Source organism: Carassius carassius, chromosome 46, assembly GCF_963082965.1.
Source record: "Carassius carassius chromosome 46, fCarCar2.1, whole genome shotgun sequence".
Lineage (NCBI taxonomy): Eukaryota > Metazoa > Chordata > Actinopteri > Cypriniformes > Cyprinidae > Carassius > Carassius carassius.
Genome location: NC_081800.1, coordinates 8,608,280 through 8,628,253, shown reverse-complemented (window position 1 = coordinate 8,628,253; position 19,974 = coordinate 8,608,280). Strand labels below are relative to the sequence as shown.

The 19,974-nt window shown below is 38.0% G+C and overlaps 1 protein-coding gene across 3 annotated transcripts in view; it reads left to right on the top strand.

The window, feature by feature from the left end:
- The first annotated feature begins 1,375 nt into the window (after nt 1–1,375).
- Nucleotides 1,376–19,974, top strand: part of LOC132128944 (contactin-4-like) — a 76,716-nt gene continuing 58,117 nt past the window's right edge. For 2 of the 3 annotated variants that reach the window (XM_059540357.1, XM_059540355.1), the window contains exons 1-2: nt 1,376–1,730; nt 12,982–13,115. In XM_059540357.1, the coding sequence (XP_059396340.1) occupies nt 13,061–13,115 (55 nt within the window). In that variant the 5' untranslated portion in view covers nt 1,376–1,730; nt 12,982–13,060. Of the gene's footprint in view, nt 1,731–12,974; nt 13,116–19,974 lie in introns of all 3 variants that reach the window. The other variant, XM_059540356.1, reaches the window with a different exon arrangement.

Here is a 19,974-nt window from a genome sequence, read left to right as displayed (position 1 = left end):
TTTCCCCTTTTCAAAGACACAGCTCTGATGTTCATTAGCAGGCTCATGTGGAATCTGTACAAACAGAAATCTATAGAAGATTCCTCAGATTTCCAAAGATTCAGTATAGTTCAAAACGTTCTAAACATTTCTTGCCCTTATTTTGACATAACTACTATACTAATAAATGTATAGTACTCAGTTTAACACATTTTAACTTTTGAATTCAGTTAATCAAAATTGAATAAAATATCATAGAAAATACTTTTAAAAAACTTGTATTAGTAATTGACAAACAGTGTGTGCGGTGTGGTTTTTGACTTTAATGTCTGAAGAAAATAATATACTAAAGACCTCCAACACTTCATCTCAACAGAGCCATCTTGGAATGTTTTTGAAACTTTTGCCAAAATGTGACATTCCATTTCTCTGTAATGAAACATGATGCGCTGATTAAGCAGGTCTAAATGAGAATGGAAAGGTGTAAAGTCGAGGAACAGCTGCTAAAAGGCTGAGGCAGCCTCTGATTTTGATCTCTGATGGCTTGCTGAATATCAGTTTATTCCTGAAATTGAAGTGAGGATGCATTCAGGATGCAGAATAGTATTTTGAAAGTAGATTTAAAATGGAGTGAAATTAAAAGTATAGTTTACCCCCTCATAACACACTGCTGAGTGACTTTCATAATACAGCACAGCCTTGAGCCTTATTGCTTATATAAAATTATTATAATATAATACAATAATTGAGGATTGAATAAGGCTCAATAAGTATGCAAGTTACGGAGTCAGTGGTTTATGAATAGAAGTGTGAATGCAAGCAGATTTCTATTCAGTGTTTATAGCTAAATAAACAGCTGTGAAAATTGTTTTAAAGGACAGAGCTTAGTTATTCAACATATCAGGAAATAAATAGGCATAATATAGATATAAATATAATTATTTAAGCCGTATTGCACAACCTTCCAAAAATCCTCAATTCAATTCAAATGTACACTCATGAATTGAAAAGGAGCCAATTCTTCAGTTGTGGATTTTGCCTAACGCTGAGGGATATTTTATTTTCTCATTAATTCATGAGATGCTTTAAAATGAATAGGTTTTCTAAATGTTTCTTATTATTATTTTAAAGGAGAATAATACTGCTCTTAGTAGGCACTTTCCCGAGTTTTACCGAACAAGCAATGCTCATATTAGTAAAGGTCTCAAGCACTGAGGACATTTTAAACCTGATATCATGTTTTTAATCCATTATTGATAGAGCTTCTAACACTTTTTACTGCTCAAAACGTCTTTTTATTTCCCTCCCACTCTCTTTCCACGTGCTTTCTTTCATCTTGCTGATGAACTGACAGCAGATCAAGTGATGTGAAGTTTGTGTTGCGTCACAGCGGGGGTGTGAGCGCGAGCGGCTCCACACACGTTGACGCGTGGCGCAGTGTGGAGTGGATCCGCGCATTCACCTCTGTCTGTGTGGGTGAACTGAGGATACTCCATGCGTGACGCGTTTGCTCTACTTCTCATTTGCCGCACAGTAATCCAGCGGGGCATCACCCGCGCGTTTTACCGTCTCTCAAGGAGTATCTTGGATTTCCGGAGGCAGAAAAAAGCAGAAACAATTCCTCTGTGGCAGCTGCACCTGTGAAGAGTGCTCGATCGTCTTTGGCATTTTGGAATGGATAGAGAGATGCTGCTGTTACACTGGCAGACGCGAAGAGGCTGAAAACTGTTTGAAGTCAATAAGGTAAACGAGTTTGAGAAGGAAACAACATTAATAGTTTAGGGCTATTTAAAAGAAGAAGAAGAGATATATGACGCTTTATATTTAGTTGAGATATTATTCTGCAGCTTGGTGTTTTATGGGCTGTGAGAAATGTGCTGGCATTTTTATACTTACAAGAGCTTTATTTTGGTAGACCATTCAAATAAGCAGATTATAAAACAGATAAATGTTATTTGAATTTGTGGTTATAAATAAAAATAAAGGTTGCAATTAGAACCAGAAAGGTTTTTACAGTCTAATGCTATATACACTCATAAAAGGATTCCAAGCTCCATAAAGTAGTTCAATATTCTATATTCTTTAGAAAACCATCTATATAAAGAGCCTATAACCAAAATTGCTCTGAAGAGCTGTTTCAATCTTCAAAAAACCACATAACCGACACAATAACCTGTTGCAAACGCATTATTCAAGATTAATAATTACGTCTACATTCCTCATTTAATTTCATTAATATTGCACAATTCAGTGGTTGTCACTTCCAGTCGTTCCACCGCTCTGCACATTAAGTCTCTCTTATCACTTCAGATGCTTGTTCTATTTGACCGTATAAGTGGACCTCACAGGATACTGCATCATGATTCCATTTCGAAGGGAGTGTATATGTTCCATTCAAATGGCATTTAAGTGTGCGAGACATGAATTTAAATTGTATTTATTTACAGTGGAAATTCACATTCCCATTTCTCTAGTAAGTTTCGTTGGTGTGTGAAGATGCTGCAGGCCATGGCGTATTGAAAATCCATGAATGGATGTTCCAAATTGAAGAAAACTTCAATGGATTTCCAGTACTCAGAGAGTAGGGAGCAAAGAACACTGTAGGGACCATGTCAAGCGGAGCACAGTTCATGCATGGAGCTCTCTTCTAATGAGCTGGAAATCTGAATCAGGTATGTTAAATAGAGAGTCATGCAAAATATGCGCGAGGACTGGACCACTGGCATAATATGTCCACATTTTTAGCTTTCTATTCTCCTTTTTTCCAACCATTTTCGGTCAGTGAACACTGCTGCAGCTTCTGGACCTCTCTCAGTTATCCATCTGTGAATGAATTATAAAATATAGTACTTGGAATAACTGGTTGGAATCAGTTCCAGTCTATCTTACCACTAAAACACTGAAATATATTTATGGAATATTATTAAAAATGTATCCTGTCTGCTAAATTACTATTCCACTTGTGTTTATGATGCCACTAGAGATTTGGGTTGAGAGGAATCATTATTTTAATGATGTGAGTAATTGCAATAAAATAACTTCACAACCCTCTTTGAAGCAATATGGATTGGATGGATTACTTATTGTTTGATTTTTTTTGTTGTTGTTGTTTAAATGGTCTAATTGACGAACGGACTTCCCTCATGGACAAACATGCTGTATTTTGATTCAATGTTTTTGAAACAGATTGATTTATTTCACAAGAGGATTCTCTTATATCAAATTCATATTTTTCTTGACAATGGGCTTGATTTAAGTATTTCGCAATGCCTCTTACTGTGTTGGCCTATGCACCTCTCTCCCATAGTTATTCTGAACATTAGAGAAGCAGTGACATAAGACATCTTACTTATTTAAAAAAAAAAAAATTATAAATAAATCAATCATTTGACATGATGTGGTTTAAGTGTTAAATCTGCATTTTGATCTTTATACAATTAGAATCTCTAATAAAAGTATTTATGTTTTAATGTTTGGTTTTATTTTCTTGAGTATGTTTAAGTCAGACATTGTTTTAAAGAAAGAATAAAATTCCAGACTAAAATTGAGTACTCATTCAAGCAATAATTGGCACTAGAGGTAAAGTTTTTGCTGCACTCTGCTGGCTTGTCAGAGAAAAATAATAATAATAGTAAAAACACTGGATGATTTCTCAAGGCATCATTAGAGAAGCCAGATTGTTTGCACACACCTCTGTGTTGATGCAAGTCAAGGTGGAAGAGACAAGGAGAAAGGCTTGTCTTCTGTGACATATTACATTTCCCTTTTCTCCCAGCATTGCTGGTTGAGTCATAGAGAGCTGATGTTTATATGCAGCAGGTCGAGGCTGATTTGTGAGATGTGCTGTACCTGCTGGATGCATGCTTCAAATCTCTGCACCACCAATTTTACAGCCAAATAATATTTGTCAGAAACTGCATGAATCGTTTCAGTCTGTGCACGCACCTCTGTCATTACAGAGAGAGAATAAACAAATATTCAGGATCCCGTTCCACAGATGCTGCCGAATACTACAGAAAAATACTTTCACTTCATCCCTACTTTGATAACAACAAGCAAAAAAATCTGCTGATGCAAATACATTTACAATGGAAGTCTATGGGGCAAGTTTACTTGCATATAAAAGTTTATAACTATGAGTGACAGTGGTATAATATGAATAGAAGTGTGAATGCAAACCAGTAGATTCTCTGAAGTGCTTCATTCAAAATTCAGTCATATCCAGCTAGATAAATCTGGTAACTGTGGTTTCTTGGCTCTTTTGGATACTGAACATAAATTTTTCATTCACACCCTCTAGATTAAAGTTCAGTCAGAGTGCACAATACCAGCTGGAGAATTTTACACACTCCTCAACCGTGTTGTCAACCGCTACTCTCAAATGTTCATGTCAGTTGAGGTTTTAACAACACCACAGTTCATTTTGCACTCTAAAGGGGCCGGTCGCCTATAGGTGAAATCATGCTTGGGTTTGCAGAGAAACTCTTCTCAAAGATGGTGTTTGTGGATCAAGTGAAGTCCAGGGAACCAGATAAAAGAATAGAGTGTTACTTTCTAACAGAGATCTTGCCAGATTTGGGAAGAGTGGGTGTCTGTCTCATTTTTGTTTAAAAAGTAGAGAGCATGCATACTGTACATTTTGTGTGACTCTCACCGTCTGCACTTTTTTATAATGTCAGCCATTGCATGCTTTCCGGAGTCTTGCTCTTAGGCGTGTTTTTGTGGTGTACAAACGGGAGTTATGTGCCTTATTCTTGCTCTCGTTTGTCCTATTGCAGTGCAAATGTGAATGTCTGCAAATATTCCAGACAGATCCCCTTTTAAAGCATAAAACATGCCATATTTTGCCTTTTATTATGGCATCAAGCAGAATTTAAAGGACAGAGAAATTTTCTGTGGGCTCATTTTCAGCTCAGATTGTGGGCTGTGAGCACTCAGTCTGCAGAGAGACATAAATTGTATGTCATGTTCACAGCTTTGAAATGCATCCACAAGCCGTAATGGATGAACTGCCAATCACACAAACAAAGCAAACATTTAAAAAGCCAATAGCATGCATAGATCCTGATAGTAAAGACATGTTTTTACAAAGGTGTGTGATAGTTATGCTGTCATTTTCTAGGTTTATGTTAGACCCATTTATTGATTTCATGTGAACACACAATAGATGGTTAATGATGCTTTTCTTGTTTTTGTGTGCACAGATTTGTAATGTGTCAAAGTGTTATTTAATTTCTCCAGCAGCTCCAAATTTGGTCTGATCAATTTACCCCTGCTGTTAGGAAATGGCATTTGGCAACCGTATGTGTGTCCATTGCCAGCTACTGAAAAGTATTTTAGCAAAATAAGATTTTGGCAACATATGATTTGCAACTGTCTGAGATCAATAGCAATGCTAATGGCTAACTCTCTCGAGGAATTGTATGCTTGTTTGGATGTGATCGATGAAGGATGTTTTATTTATGTCCTCCCAAAAGACTTCATTGGGTTAGGTAATGTTGTGTCGATATCATGGCACTTGTTGGCTGAAAACTAGTTTTAATATATCCTTCATTTTAGTTTCTGCTAATAAGTCTGCACTTGGTACGCATTCAAGTATTTGATATTTGTATGGGTAATAAATTCATATTCGTTGTGCTGCGTAAAGCACCTGCTTATTGGATGACCATTGTGAGGTGAAGCCCCATTAACCATAGTCATTTTCAGCCCTTACCACTTGCACTTGTAAGGGCTATGGTAAAATAAATAGTAATGTTGCCATATGATAATCAAGAATATCCTTTTAGAAATTATATCATGGATAAAACAACCTATTAAAATACCACATAAAATTAGAGACAGTTTCCAAAACAGTGTTCAGTGGATTAATAAAGTACACCAAAGCTGTTTCAATGTATACATGTGTATGTTACTGTTGTTATGAGTTGTTTGAAAAGCGCTGATGTGCTTTAGTAATATGCAGTTTATGTCTCTTTCACTTTTTTATATAACAGACATGGTCATATACATTGATCCACATTTTTCTTGCTTATACTGTTCATGTGCTATTGCATTCAATCCCTTAGTTAGGAATTTTCGTAAAAGTGTACTATGAAAGTCACATGACATTCCACTGTTTGTTTTACTCTACCTGATAAGTTCTGGATCATGTTGTCACGAACGTACACACAGACAGAGAGATCCAATAGCAGTGTTTAATAGGGAGAATCCAAAAATCGTAATCCAGACAGGCAAGAGGTCGATAATAACAAAAGCAGTCCAAAGACAAGAAACACGAAAAACACTAGGGAACACGAGAAAGCAGGGTGACATAAACCAAGGACTCCTTGAAACAGATAGAAACAGACTGGGTATATATGGAAAGGTGAAAATGACAACAGCTGAGTGCAATTAACAGGTGTGCAATTAACAGTGATGAATCGGACAAAGGCTTGTAGGAAATGTAGTGCCTGCAGTTGGGTGACTATGGGGAAGTGAGACCACTAGTGGACTCCCAGGGATACACAGACCAGACACTTTGACAGTACCCCTCCCTCTAAGGAGCAGCTACCAGATGCTCCTCAGAACACAAAAACAAACCAAAGAACAAAGAGACCAGGACAGAGGTGGACTGGTGGAGGATCAGGGGGAGGGATGGAGGGCCAGGTCCATAGAGGGGAACAGAAACAGGAAGTAAAAAAAATAAAAACAAAGAGACCAGGGTGGATCGGAAAGTTCAGGGGCCCAGGGCAGTGCCGACAGAGCAGGAATCCAGGGTGGAGGACCACCACAGCAGAGTAGATGAGACAGAAGCCCCCCAGGGTGGAGCAGAGGACCACCACAGCCGTGCGGATGAGACAGAATCCCACCTGGGCGGCGCAGAGGACCACCACAGCCGTGCGGTCGAGACATAGGCCCACCAGGGCGGCGCAGAGGACCACCACAGCCGAGCAGACGAGACAGAAGCCCCCTAGAGCGGAGCAGAGGACCACCACAGCTGTATGGACGAGACAGAAGCCCCCCAGGGTGGAGCAGAGGACCACCACAGCCATGCGGACGAGACAGAAGCCCACAAAGGTGGCGCAGAGGACCACCATAGTGGGATCGATAGCACAGGAGAGCAAGTCTGGTCAGGTAAGGCTGAAATAGAGAACATGAACAGGTTAAGGGTGGCCTCCGTGGCCATGATGAGATGGTAGATAGCCTCCATGGCCATGACAGAGCAGGTGGTGAGTTCATGGATGGCCTCCATGGCCATGACAAGATAGGACGAGCACTCTGGAAGTTCAGCTGAGATGTGACGAGGTTTGGAAGTTCAACTGAGACGTGACAAGGCTCTGGTAGATCCGTGGTGATTTGAATGGGTTCAGGAATATCAACTGTGGCTTGACTTCATTCAGGAAGATCAACTGTGTCTTGACTTGACTCATGAAGATCAGTGGTGACTTGACTTTGCTCATGGAGATCATTGGTGACTTGACTTTGCTCATGAAGATCATTGGTGACTTGAATTTGCTCATGAAGATCATTGGTGATTTGACTTTGCACATGAAGATCATTGGTGACTTGACTTTGCCCATGAAGATCAAGAGTGACTTGACTTTGCCCATGAAGATCAAGAGTGACTTGACTTTGCCCATGAAGACCAAGAGTGACTTGACTTTGCCCATGAAGACCAAGAGTGACTTGACTTTGCCCATGAAGATCAAGAGTGACTTGACTTGACTCATGAGGTCTAACTGTGGTTTTGCTTGACTCATGGGTGTTAATGGTGACTTGACCTGACTCTGGAGGGTCAATGGGGGACCTGACCCGACTTTGGAGGGTCAACGGGGACCTGGTCAGTGGGGACCTGACTCGACTCTGGAGGGTCAACGGGGACCTGACTTGACTCTGGAGGGTCAACAGTGATCTGACTAGACTCTGTGAAATCAGCAGGGACCGGGTCAACGGGGACCTGACCCGACTCTGGAGGGACCACAGGGACCTGACCCGACACTGGAGGGACCACGGGGACCTAACCCAACTCCGGAGGGACCACTGGGACCTGACCCGACTCCGGAGGGACCACGGGGACCTGACCCGACTCTGGAGGGTCAACGGTGATCTGGCTCAACTCTGGAAAGTCTCCTGTGGCCGCCATCTTGTGCAGTGACGCCTTGCCGGCAGCCATCTGGTGTAGTGGCACTGGGCCGGCGGCCATCTTGTGCAGTGGCGCTGGGCTGGCAGCCATCTTGTGCAGTGGCGCTGGGCTGGTGGCCATCTTGTGCTGTGACTCTGGGTTGGCGACCCTCTTGTGCCGTGGCGTTGGGCTGGCGGCTATCTTGTGTGGAGACTCAGGCCTAGAGTCAGCCATCGTGTCTGGAGAGACAGGTGTGGCTGGGGTATACCATTGAGAACGATGGTGTAGATACCTGGTGAACCCCCAAATGTCCAGGATCTCCAGCCCCTTCATCTCCCACTCAGGCACAGAATCCCACACCGCTGGATCTGGGCATGATGGAGTCCTTCTGCCACGAACGTGCACACATACAGAGAGATCCAATAGCAGTGTTTAATAGGGAGAATCCAAAAATCGTAGTCCAGGCAGGCAAGAGGTCAATAATAACAAAAGCAGTCCAAAAACAAGAGCAAAACAAAAACAACAACTGCCTGCAGTTGGGTGACTATGGGGAAGTGAGAGCACTAGTGACTCCCAGGGATACACAGACCAGACACTGTGACAGTAGCCCTCCCTCTAAGGAGCAGCTACCAGATGCTCCTCAGAACACAAAAACATGGACAGGTGAAAATGATGAAAGTGGAAGAAGCTGAGTGCAATTGACAGGTGTGCAATTAACAGTGATGAATCGGACAAAGGCTTGTGGGAAATGTAGTGCCTGCAGTGGGGTGACTATGGGGAAGTGAGACCACTAGTGGACACCCAGGGATACACAGACCAGACACTGTGACACATGTGCATTATTTTGGGAGATTTTCAGAGAGTCTCTCTGCAGGTTAAGTTGTTGCACCAGCAGATGGTGATAAGTGACTTTGTCAAGTGTCTTTATGAGTGAGTCATTGAATTGTTCACTTAAACAATTCATTCAAAACACCTATACCCTCATTCCCTATCGCCTACATTACTTCACTGGTATAGTCGACTGAATGAGTGACAATAAACGTGGACCAATTTAGACACTGAGTGTGCTAAAAGTGCTGTGGATGCCATACTCTAGCGAGACTTCATAAATCATTCAGCGTGACACACAGTACATGAATTCTTGAGTGACTGAGTGTACATTGGTTATACACTCGTTATCGCAGTGCATTGTAGGAGTAAAGCCTACAAAAGGAGTTAATAACTTATACATTAACTTCTTGTTTATTGAACTAATACAAGCAACATCTCTATTGGAATGGTTCGCTGAAACTCTCTGTGAGTCTGTATTCTATTTTTCCTGCTTTTGGAACTATTTTGTTGACAAAACAAAATGAAACAAAACAGATAGTAATTTTATCATAGGTACTTGATGTAGAGTACTGCAGGGATTGTGTATTTTGTTGGCAAGAAACTGAAATGGTTAGCATTTTAACACTTCCGGTTCCATCTTTCTGAAGTCAATTACTTTTTTGGTTAAATGCCTGAAATTAGATCTGTGGTTAACTCATACTCAATATATGTTATGTTTTATTTGTAAATTTTTATTTGTCTTGAAAACAGCTATTGTAAAAAAAAAAAAAAAAAAGTTAAATGGTACATAGGTTGCCAGGTTGAACAGGTAAAGCCATCTAGGTTGTGTTCATTTGTGAAGATTATCATGATAAACAAAATGTTTAAAAAATGTTTTAAAATCACAGAGCTTATTGTCTGCAGGTTTTTCTCAAGGAAACCAGTGTGATGCTAACTTTCTGTATAAAAATACTGTACATCATCACTGCAGCACTCTTCTGGTTTGCAGAGCTGTTTAACATCACACTTGCAATTTTGCTGTTGTACTTACAAAATCTGATTTTAATTTCACCTTCAAAGAATATAGCCTACTGTACAAAAAACAAAAAAAAAATGAAATACTTGTGATTTCACTGAGTGTGTGTACTGGAGCGCTTGAGTAATCTTGTGTTAGAGCAGATGTGTGAGAGCCAGTTGCCTGAAGTGTCCCCTCTAGATGATCAGAGCTGTGGAGGCCAGATAATGGCATAAGGGGATTTGTAATTTGGGCCAAGTTCTTAACTCTCCTAAAAGCCTTGTGTGATGTTGGCAGAAAGGGTTGATTTAAGTAAAGGCTCTAATTATAGCCGTGAGTAATATAATTGTAGATATGCCACATTCTCTGTCAGCTTTTATTTTTTATGATCAAAGATTAACAAGATTTTTCACAGTACCTGCAATAAAGTATGTCTAAGACATTGCTTAGACTTTTCAAGGTTCGTTTGATGGGTATTGATCTAAACACTAAAACATTTTTTTATTTTTTTTATTTTACATTTACATTAAAGTAATAGCTCAACCAAAAATGATAATTTGTGGAAAATGTTGTGGGTTATCCAAGATGGAGTCTGTTTCTCTTTATCAGAACAGGACATTCTAAAACGCTTAATGTGAAAAATGCTTAAAGTGACTTAATGTACTAATACAGTGATATTAACAGACCAAACTCACTAAACATCATACTAATAAAGTATACTATCTACAAAAAATCAGATGAGCCATGAATATGAATGCGTTTTCTTATAATGATTTTCTATGGGAGGTAAAGGCTTAACGTGTTATTAAATGCGTTGCTTTTATATTCAGGGCTTATCTGATTTTTTTTATAGATAGTATACTTTATTATTATGATGTTTAGTGAGTTTGGTTTTATAAAATCACTGTCTTAGTACATTAAGCCACGTTAAGCGTTTTCTTCTAATGGTTTTCTATGGGAGGAAAAGGCTTAGCGTGTTATTAAACGCATTGCTTTCATATTCAGGGCTCATCTGATTTTTTGTAGATAGTATACTTTATTAGTATGATGTTTAGTGAATTTGGTCTTTTAATATCACTGTCTTAGTACATTAAACCATGTTTATGTTAAAGCCATTTATTTTGCGTTTTTCACGTTAAGCATTTTAAAATCTCCCATCAGAACAGATTTGGAGAAATAGCATTACATCACTTGCTCACCAATGGTTCCTCTGCAGTGAATGGGTGCCATCAGAATGAGAGTCCAAACAACTGATAAAAACATCACAATAATCCACAAGTAATCCACACCACGCCACTCCATCAATTAATGTCTTCTGAAGGCAAAAGTTGCATGTTTATTAGAAATAAATTAATTATTTTTAAGATGTTCTTAACTTCAAACTCTTGCTTCCTCTATCCATTAGGGATGTAACGATTCACTCAACTCATGATTCAATTTGATTCATCATACAGATTTCACAATATGATTTTCTCACGATTCTTTTTAAACAAAATTACATTTAAGACAAATTATAAATGAAAAGGTGTCCTTTTATTATTTCTTGGACAAATTGATGCACATTTCTTTCTGAAACAGAAATATGTCAAATAACAAAACTAAATTGACATTTTAAAACAAACCCCAAATCAAATCAAATAAATAAGACAAAAAAAATTCTCTACATATAAACAAAGGCCACCTATGCTTTTTCCATTCAAAATCAGAGACAACCATTGCATTTGAATCACAACCCAAAAAAAGATGCTGAATACATGCAGCATGAGCAGTTTTTAAAATCTAAATGAAATTGTATAATTTGACATTTTTAAACAAAAACAGAATGCTCTGACTTTAGTTTTGTGAAACTATACTAGATAAAACATTTGCACGAAACAAAAAGCAGAAGCTCTGAACGAGATGCAGACTCACTCTCTGACAGCAGGAGATGCTTATGGAACAACAGTGATACAATGTTTCTTTGGTTATTGCTGTAAAGAAAGCAGCGCAGAGCTTCTGAACGCTGCTTTAATATCAAAGTCCCTTTAAGGCAAGTCATTTCACTTGGCGGCCATCTTTGAAATGCCTCTCTGGTAATGCAAGTGCAACTCTTATCTTTCTAAATGGGGCAACATCGAATTCTCCAAAACTGTTCATCCAGATTATGATTTAATTTCAAATTTGAAATCACCAATTAATTCCGACAATAGTTGTGTAATAAATGTTGTTTCTTATGCCACAATAGCATTTTCTTTTTTTTTCTTTTTTTAAGTGTATTATACGTGTAGACCAGCCAGCGTGCATGCGCAGTCTCAGAACGCTGATTCCCTTACGAAAATTAACCATGGTTTTACTACAAATAAAACGAAAACCATGGTTACTATAGTTAAACCATGTTTACCACAAATTAACCATGGTTTTGCTATATTAACCATAGTTTAACTGAGATACATTTATATAAACTCCTGCCCCCAAACGTATCTCCATTCGTTTAACATCTCAACTGATTTGAATCATCACGTACCTGTATTTGTATTGATTTTCAACCGGCTCGTGGTGCATCGTTACATCCCTACTATCCATGTTATTGCTTTCTCCAGTGAAAAAGTTATCTCGTCTGAATCAGGAGAGAAATATGCAGAGATCAAGCACTGTTTACAAGCGATAACGGTCTAAAACAGTTCTTAAGAAAAAAGTCAGTGAATTTTAATATGAGAACAGAGGATGGACTTTTTCGAAAGAGGAAGTGTTATTACTGATTATGGAATCCTGTTTTGGCAGTTAATACACCTTACAGTTACTCAATACAGTTAAAACGTTAAAACGAGATGTTAATTGATGTACAGGAGTGGTGTGAATTACTTGTGGATTGCTGTGATGTTTTTATCCGCTGTTTGGTCTCTCATTCTGATGGCACCCATTTAACTGGAATTGGTAAGCAAGTGATGTAATGCAAAGTTTTCTCCAAATCTGTTTTCATGAAGAAGCAAACTAATTTACCTGACACACAGCTAGGAAATGTTGCTGAACATGGCTGCTTTAGTCTGGCTAACTCTTTCTAACTCTTCTCATCTTGTCTTTTGATTTCAGGACACAGAGGATCAAGTCTGGACAAAGACGGCATTCTATTTATCCTCAATTGAATGTGAGCTCTCGCTGACCTCCAAATATTTAAAATGGGGTTGTCATGGAAACTGCTGGTGCTGCAATTATTCATAGGATGCCTTTCAGGTAGGCATCCTAATAACCTCCTCAATAGACTTTCCTGTCTGTTTCTTTGGCATACATTTGTCCTTGTCATTTACTATTATGGGCAGACCTCTCATTCAGGGATGTCTCTTATCTTCTGGAACCAATTAAAGGTTTCAATTTGTTTGTGAAAGCTAAAGCCATCCAACTCTTCCGGATGGGCGCAGTGGTGAGATGAGCAAAGACACAATATGTGTGACAGTCATGCCATGGGGTGGCGGTTTTATATTAAGCAATATGTATTACATCATATAAAGAAGGAAGAATAGGTGCTTTTGCATTTATGGCAGCGGTAAGGAGGTGTTCTCCGTGGCAACACTTTATTCCTTTCTGGAATTATGGGATTCGATGCTTAGGCTTTATACTCATCCATCTTGGGTAGAATATACATTAGACATATTTCCATCGTCACTGGACTATGCCTCTTATACTCAGAGCATTATACCATGGCGGCAGACTTCTTGATTTAAAGGCCACACTGCTTTGTGTCAAAGTTGGAGAAAAGAGGTGATAGTATGTAATTTAACCAGCCCTTTGAAAGACATGAAAAGGTTAATTTGCAAATGAATCTACCAGCCATTATTTTATTGGAGAGCACAATTTATGTTCTCATTTAGCCTAGTGGAAGCACAAAAGCCCCTTTATTGATCTCTTTTTGATGAAGCAGTTACATTGTCTTTCAGTCACTGGGAGGGTAAGACTTAATCCTCTCACTTTTAAGTCTTTGATTTAAAAAGGCTGTTTGCTCTTTTGCATGATCCCTGTGAGGGAACTCCTGCTGTGAGGGATTTTTGAAAGCACTCTTTTCTCCGCTACCAGGTTGTGTTATGTTGTGGAATTATTCTGAAAAAGAGGTTCAGTTCATTATAACAGTAGCCTGGTGTGTTCACCCAATAGCGGGGCATGTTGTCACACTATTATGTTTAGGTTAAGACATCATAACGCATTTTATAGTTGACTCTTGTCTGCATGTATGCAAACTAGGTTTGAAAAACATACAGCTCACTGCTAGAGAACACATATGTTTGACATTTGATTGAAAACCTTTTAGTTACTGAGCTATAGCCCTTGTGACAACTAGCCCTACTCCTCTTTATTTAAACAATACTAAGTAGTACATAGTGTAGAGAAAGGAAAAACACAAGTAGTAAAGTATGCTCTAATGAATACTGAAATACATTTCATTAAATGTCAGTTTTATATTTTTCAGTCTGTTCAAAGACACTTCTGCCAGTGGTGTTCATGATTTAAAAAAAAACATTAATAAACGTTAATTGTCAATAATTGATACTGATAAAAGAAGATCTTGCAGGATTATGAAATGGTAATGTTATTCATCCACTCCAAACTAATACTAATTACATTAACAGCAAACCCACTAGAAATGATTATGTGTGATTTAATTGCCAGCACTCTATACACTCTTGAAAGTAAAAAAATAATAATAAAATAATACAAATGTATTCTAGATGTTAAAATAACTGCATTCATTTGCTTTGTCTTTTTGAAAGTTGACTAAAAACCAGTGAACAGTTACACCAGTTAAACAGTTTGTTTCATTTCTGTCTTTTGAGCATATGGCGGCAGGTAATTGCAACTGCAGTAGAATATAATAGGCGCAGGATATAATTGTGCTTGATTAAATGTGCTTTGATTGGGGAGTAGAGACACAAAACACAAACTACACAATCAAGGGAAAGTACTAACACATCCAATTGTTGGTTAATTCAGCTTCAATTCAAAATAGGCACAAGTTTTGTTTCTCAAAAGCTGCTAACTGAATTAGATTGTTAATGATTTTTACTCAATTTTGGGAAGCTAATTCCCTTTAATTTTTATCTGGGATCAGATATATTAAAGAGTGTCAGGAAGATAATGATGCAGGTGAAGGGAAATCTCGACTCCACAGCTCTACATTACATAAAAACATATGTCAAAGCTCTTACAAATTAAAATCATAGTGAAACCATATACAAAAATATGTATTAGATAACAGAGGACCCTAAGAAGTACACTCCAGCATTCATTTTAAAAGTGTACTTAATAAAAATAAATTAAAAATGGCTTTGAAAAAATACACTGAATATAATGTTCAAAGCACTTAACTTTAGAGTGCTTAAGTAGGTCTTGGGACTAAGTGCATTCTTATATGAAATATCATAATTACTTTTATTGTTTTTGCATAATGCACTGACCAGCATTTATGGTAAACTAAAATATACTTTTTTTTTCTATCAAAATTTGTATGGCATGCAAATATATATTTGTACACTAATTACATTCTAAATGCTAAAGTTTGAATTAAGTACATTGTAAATAGGCTACAGTATATTATCTTTAAATGTAATGTTGAATATCACTATTATTAATTAAATCAAGTACTTTACATGTGTTTTAGTATTTTAGTCAACAACAAAAATTTAAAATTTGCTTTGCCGTTTAACTTAATTTGACGTTTTTAAAAAGCACATTTTTGTAAAAGTGTACTTAAGTGTGTTAAGAAAGTCATGAAAGTGAACTCTAAGTACACCTAAGAGCCATTTTATTAAATTAATATCTCAATAATAATCTGCAAGTACATTTTTTAAAGAATACTTGATATGATGGTTAGGTTATACTTATGATCCACGATGGTACAGTACAATGTTGCCTAAGAGCAACAGCTGGATATGAAATGTTACTTTTTATTAAATAGGAGATGTGTAATACATTATAAACTCGATACTTTTTTAGCTGGAAAAACATCACAAATACTGTTTTCCTCATTGATATCATATTCCGTATCATACAGGCTTAAGATTTGATGTACACTACAACTGCACATTGAATAAAGTTTAGCGCACTTCTTTTTGACAAGGGTATGTATTTAAACAATCATTACATTTTATTTTTGACTGTTTTTGACACATAATTGATACATTATTTGTCTTTCAGGGACAGCATTGAAGAACATTTTTTTAATTTGAAAAAGACCAAATTCATAAATACACTTATATTTATACATATAAATATGCAGCATAATTGATCCATTGTGATATATTTCTTTAACTTCCTTCAAGTCTGTTACAGTTAGCAGCAAAGTTAACCAAATTAGCTGCATTTAATTCATGGTTCTCTACACTTCAGGGCTCGTTGCTTGTGCACGTATGTGTGTGTGTATTTGTTTGCGTGGGTGAGTACAGGTGTGTATTTTAACTTACCAAGATTGGCTTTTTCATTTGATGAATAAAACCCTTGATTCAGAATCAAATGAATTGGAGGGCACACGGACACCTAAACCCTTTCCCTCCCTCCCTCCCTGTGCGCCCTGTCTGTTCCTGGATATTCATGCTGAGGTAAGCTGGTCGAATTCATTGGCTTGTCAGATGGTATTGAATTTGAGATTAGTTTTTATTTGGGCCTCCAAATTGCTCTTTGGCTTTTCCCTCCAGCTCTGGTGCTGCTCCAGGGGGCAACACTGCCATATACATTTCCCCCCTCAGGTAGAAAGAGAGAGAGAGAGAGAGAGAGAGAGAGAGAGAGAGACCTGCTTTCTCCAACTTCCTTCATAATGACCTCCCTTTTCACAAAGGTGGGCTTTTGTGTTGTAGTATTCTGCGCTGAAAAAGGGATAGATAATTTCTCAGCGACTGTGTGTCTCTTTGGACACCTGTGGTCTGTTGACAGAAATTGCAGCACCAGTAAAGCCCTAAAGCAAAATCTTCGCAACATAATATCAAACCGTAGGCAACAACATGGTTTCAGATTACTCCCCATCAATATTTTAATAACATATTGTAATATTTGCAGCATCACCAAAGCTTGTAATTACATGGTGTTTCTGAAATAGACAGTTCCGTCCTCGTATCCTCTGGCAAATATGAACTGTGATTGCAGCATTAATTCCTCGCATGATAGAAATTCACTCTCGGCTGCATTTCTCAGGTTTGCATCAGCTCCAAGCTTAACCTGACATTTTGAAATCTTTCCCACCCCTGTCTTTATTTACATACGCCTTATGTCTTTTGGTACCAGATTTTTGGTATGGATATCTCATTTAGCTGTTCTGTGGAAAATTGTTCATGTTGATTTTGAACAGCTTGATCGGATACAGACAGATGCTTTAGTGCAGTGTTAATACTGACGCCCACACTTGACGTGTTCCAGAGCCTTGATTATGAGAGCGCTCTTTGTTTAGCGTGAGTGAGTCACTTGATAATTAATGCGTTTTAGCCTTTGATAGCATCTCAGCGGGCTGACTTTCATGTCCATGTGCATCAGAAGATTGCATAAGAAGTTTTTGGCAGGTACATGTGGAACACACTATATCTACTAATCCCATGGGCGTCACTTTAGTTTAAAAAGTAGTCGGGTGGTGGGAGGTTATGAAGTCATTAATTTTTTTTTATTACAAATTAAAGGTAAATTCTAAGAAGTTCTCAAATATTTTCTTAAGAAAATCTTGGGGGTTAAAACTCACTGTTGACTCTCTCACTGATCAATGAAAAAGTGTGTTTTTGTGCTACTTGCAGATTAAAGGGATAGTTCACCCATAAATGAAAATTACCCCATGATTTACTTACTCTTAAAACATCCTAGGTGTATAAGACTTGCTTCTTTCAGACGAATACAATCAGAGTTGTATTAAAATAATGTCCTGCACCTTCCAAGCTTTATAATGGCAGTGAATGAGGAGTCCAGATTTTGAAGCCCATAAAAGTGCATCCATCCATCATAAAAATGTACTCCATACACCTCTGGGGGCTTAATAAAGGCCTCCTGAAGCAAATCAATGAATTTGTGTAAGAAAATATCCATTTTAACAAATGAGATAAGGACATTATTAAGGTTTTTTTTTTCAGTAGTATTTGCTCATTGTCAAGTCAAAAATCATTGAAACTATTGGGTGACCACCTGGTTATTGCTGTGTTGCAGAACAGCAGATATGATGTTGTGGGAGAATGTGGGACACGTGTGAGAGAGATAAAATTACTACTAGACTATGTCGAGTCAAGTCAAATCACCTTTATCAATATTTCACTTTATACAATACTGATTGTGTCAAAGCAGCTTTACAGTGTCAAACAGGAAAATAATTTGTCAATAATGCAAGAAGACAACAACAAAGTCATTTTTCCAGCTAAAGTCAGTTCACTGATGATTCAGTGATGTCATCATCCAGTTCAGATCTCTTCCAGTAGTGTCTGTGCAGTCAGTCAAGCGTACACAACTGAGCAAGCCAAAGGCAATAGTGGCAAGGAACCAAAACTCTAACGTTGACAGAAATGAAGAAAAAACCTTGGGAGAAACCAGGCTCACTCAGGGGTGGGGGGTGGTGGGGGGTATGGGCAGTTCTCCTCTGGCCGGATGAAAGAGACTTAGGTCCCTGCAGAACAAAAGTGGGCGTTTATCACCATGTGGGTGTTTTTAAACTGCTCGGTGTTTCTAAATCATGCAATCTAAATGATCCCCCTTACCCAACCCCACCCCTAAACCTAACGTCACTATTACGTCAACCAATCAGGTATCATGGTGTAAAAACACCCTGATCAGGTAACTCCCATTACTTTCCTGCAGAGACCTATACTTGAGATGAAACAAACACAACGTGGTTTATTTCCAGGCTACAACACAGATCAGGTTGTGCAGTGTCAGACTATGTCAATATTGATTTACAGTATTTGGAAAGCAACAACAATAAATTCTAGTTTAAGTGATGCAGTGCAATGAACTGATTAACAGTAGGTGACTAGTAGGTGAAATAACATTTTTAATCCTTTGTTAGACTATATATAACCTCTCACCCACACGGCCCTACCAGCTCTGAGGCAGACTCGAAGCCAGATCGCCAGCATTAATCTTTTGTTGCATCTAACAACATTTAGCATGATGTTCTTATCCAGCCTGTGTGTATAATAAACCTGGCTGCTGTAGCTGAACAGCCTTCACCTGGAGTTCACTTTTTTAGGTCTACGCTGATTCCTTTGCTCTGTGGTCATTGGCTGGAAAAAGAACCTCTCTACAGATTCATTGGTTGACAGCTGTGCAAACTGATTTTTTCATGTCAATAACACTACAAATACATTTTGTAAAATAAATAAATAAATAAATAAAACATTCCTGTGGACCCCTGGGGGTTCTTGAACCCTTGTTTTAATAGCACAAGTTGCTATTTTATTTATTTATTCAACATTTTACACTTAACTATATTGATCTAAGGCAACAATCAGAACTTGGGCATATCATTAGAAAACCTCCTTCCCTATCTTTTTTGCTCCTTATGAACTTTTAAATGTAATTAACTGATAACATGTAACATGTTTGCTGCTTATTATCACAGAACTGAATATGTCGCCTCTGTATTAGCTTTGGAAAAACATGTAAATTACATCTTTACTGAATTCTACTAATGGGGATGAGTTTATAATTTCGTTTTTAAGTTAAAAATATCACTGCATGTATGTCAGTAATTGTAGTAAGTGCTACAGATGTTTTGTTCAGCTGCACTCTTTTTTTTTGTAATAGCATCAGCACAGTCTGCACATTTTAATCTAAAAATAAAATCATACCAGAACTGACAATGGCAGGAGGCCGGGCTTTTGGAAATATGGATCAGCTAAACAGTGGAAAGCAATGTGGTAGCTAATGGGAAATCTGAGTCAATATTATGGTTGTGAAGTATCAATTTATCATTTGCTCTCACTCACGTCTTTTCATCTTCTCATGTTTCCTTTTGCATTTAAGAGTTAAAGCCCTTGTTGACAGTGAGATTGAAATTAGCCCTGGTGCAGTGTACAGTATTCCCCATTTAATAGATTTCAGACACCTCCGCTGAGAGCTCTTCTGTGCTCTATTATCACCC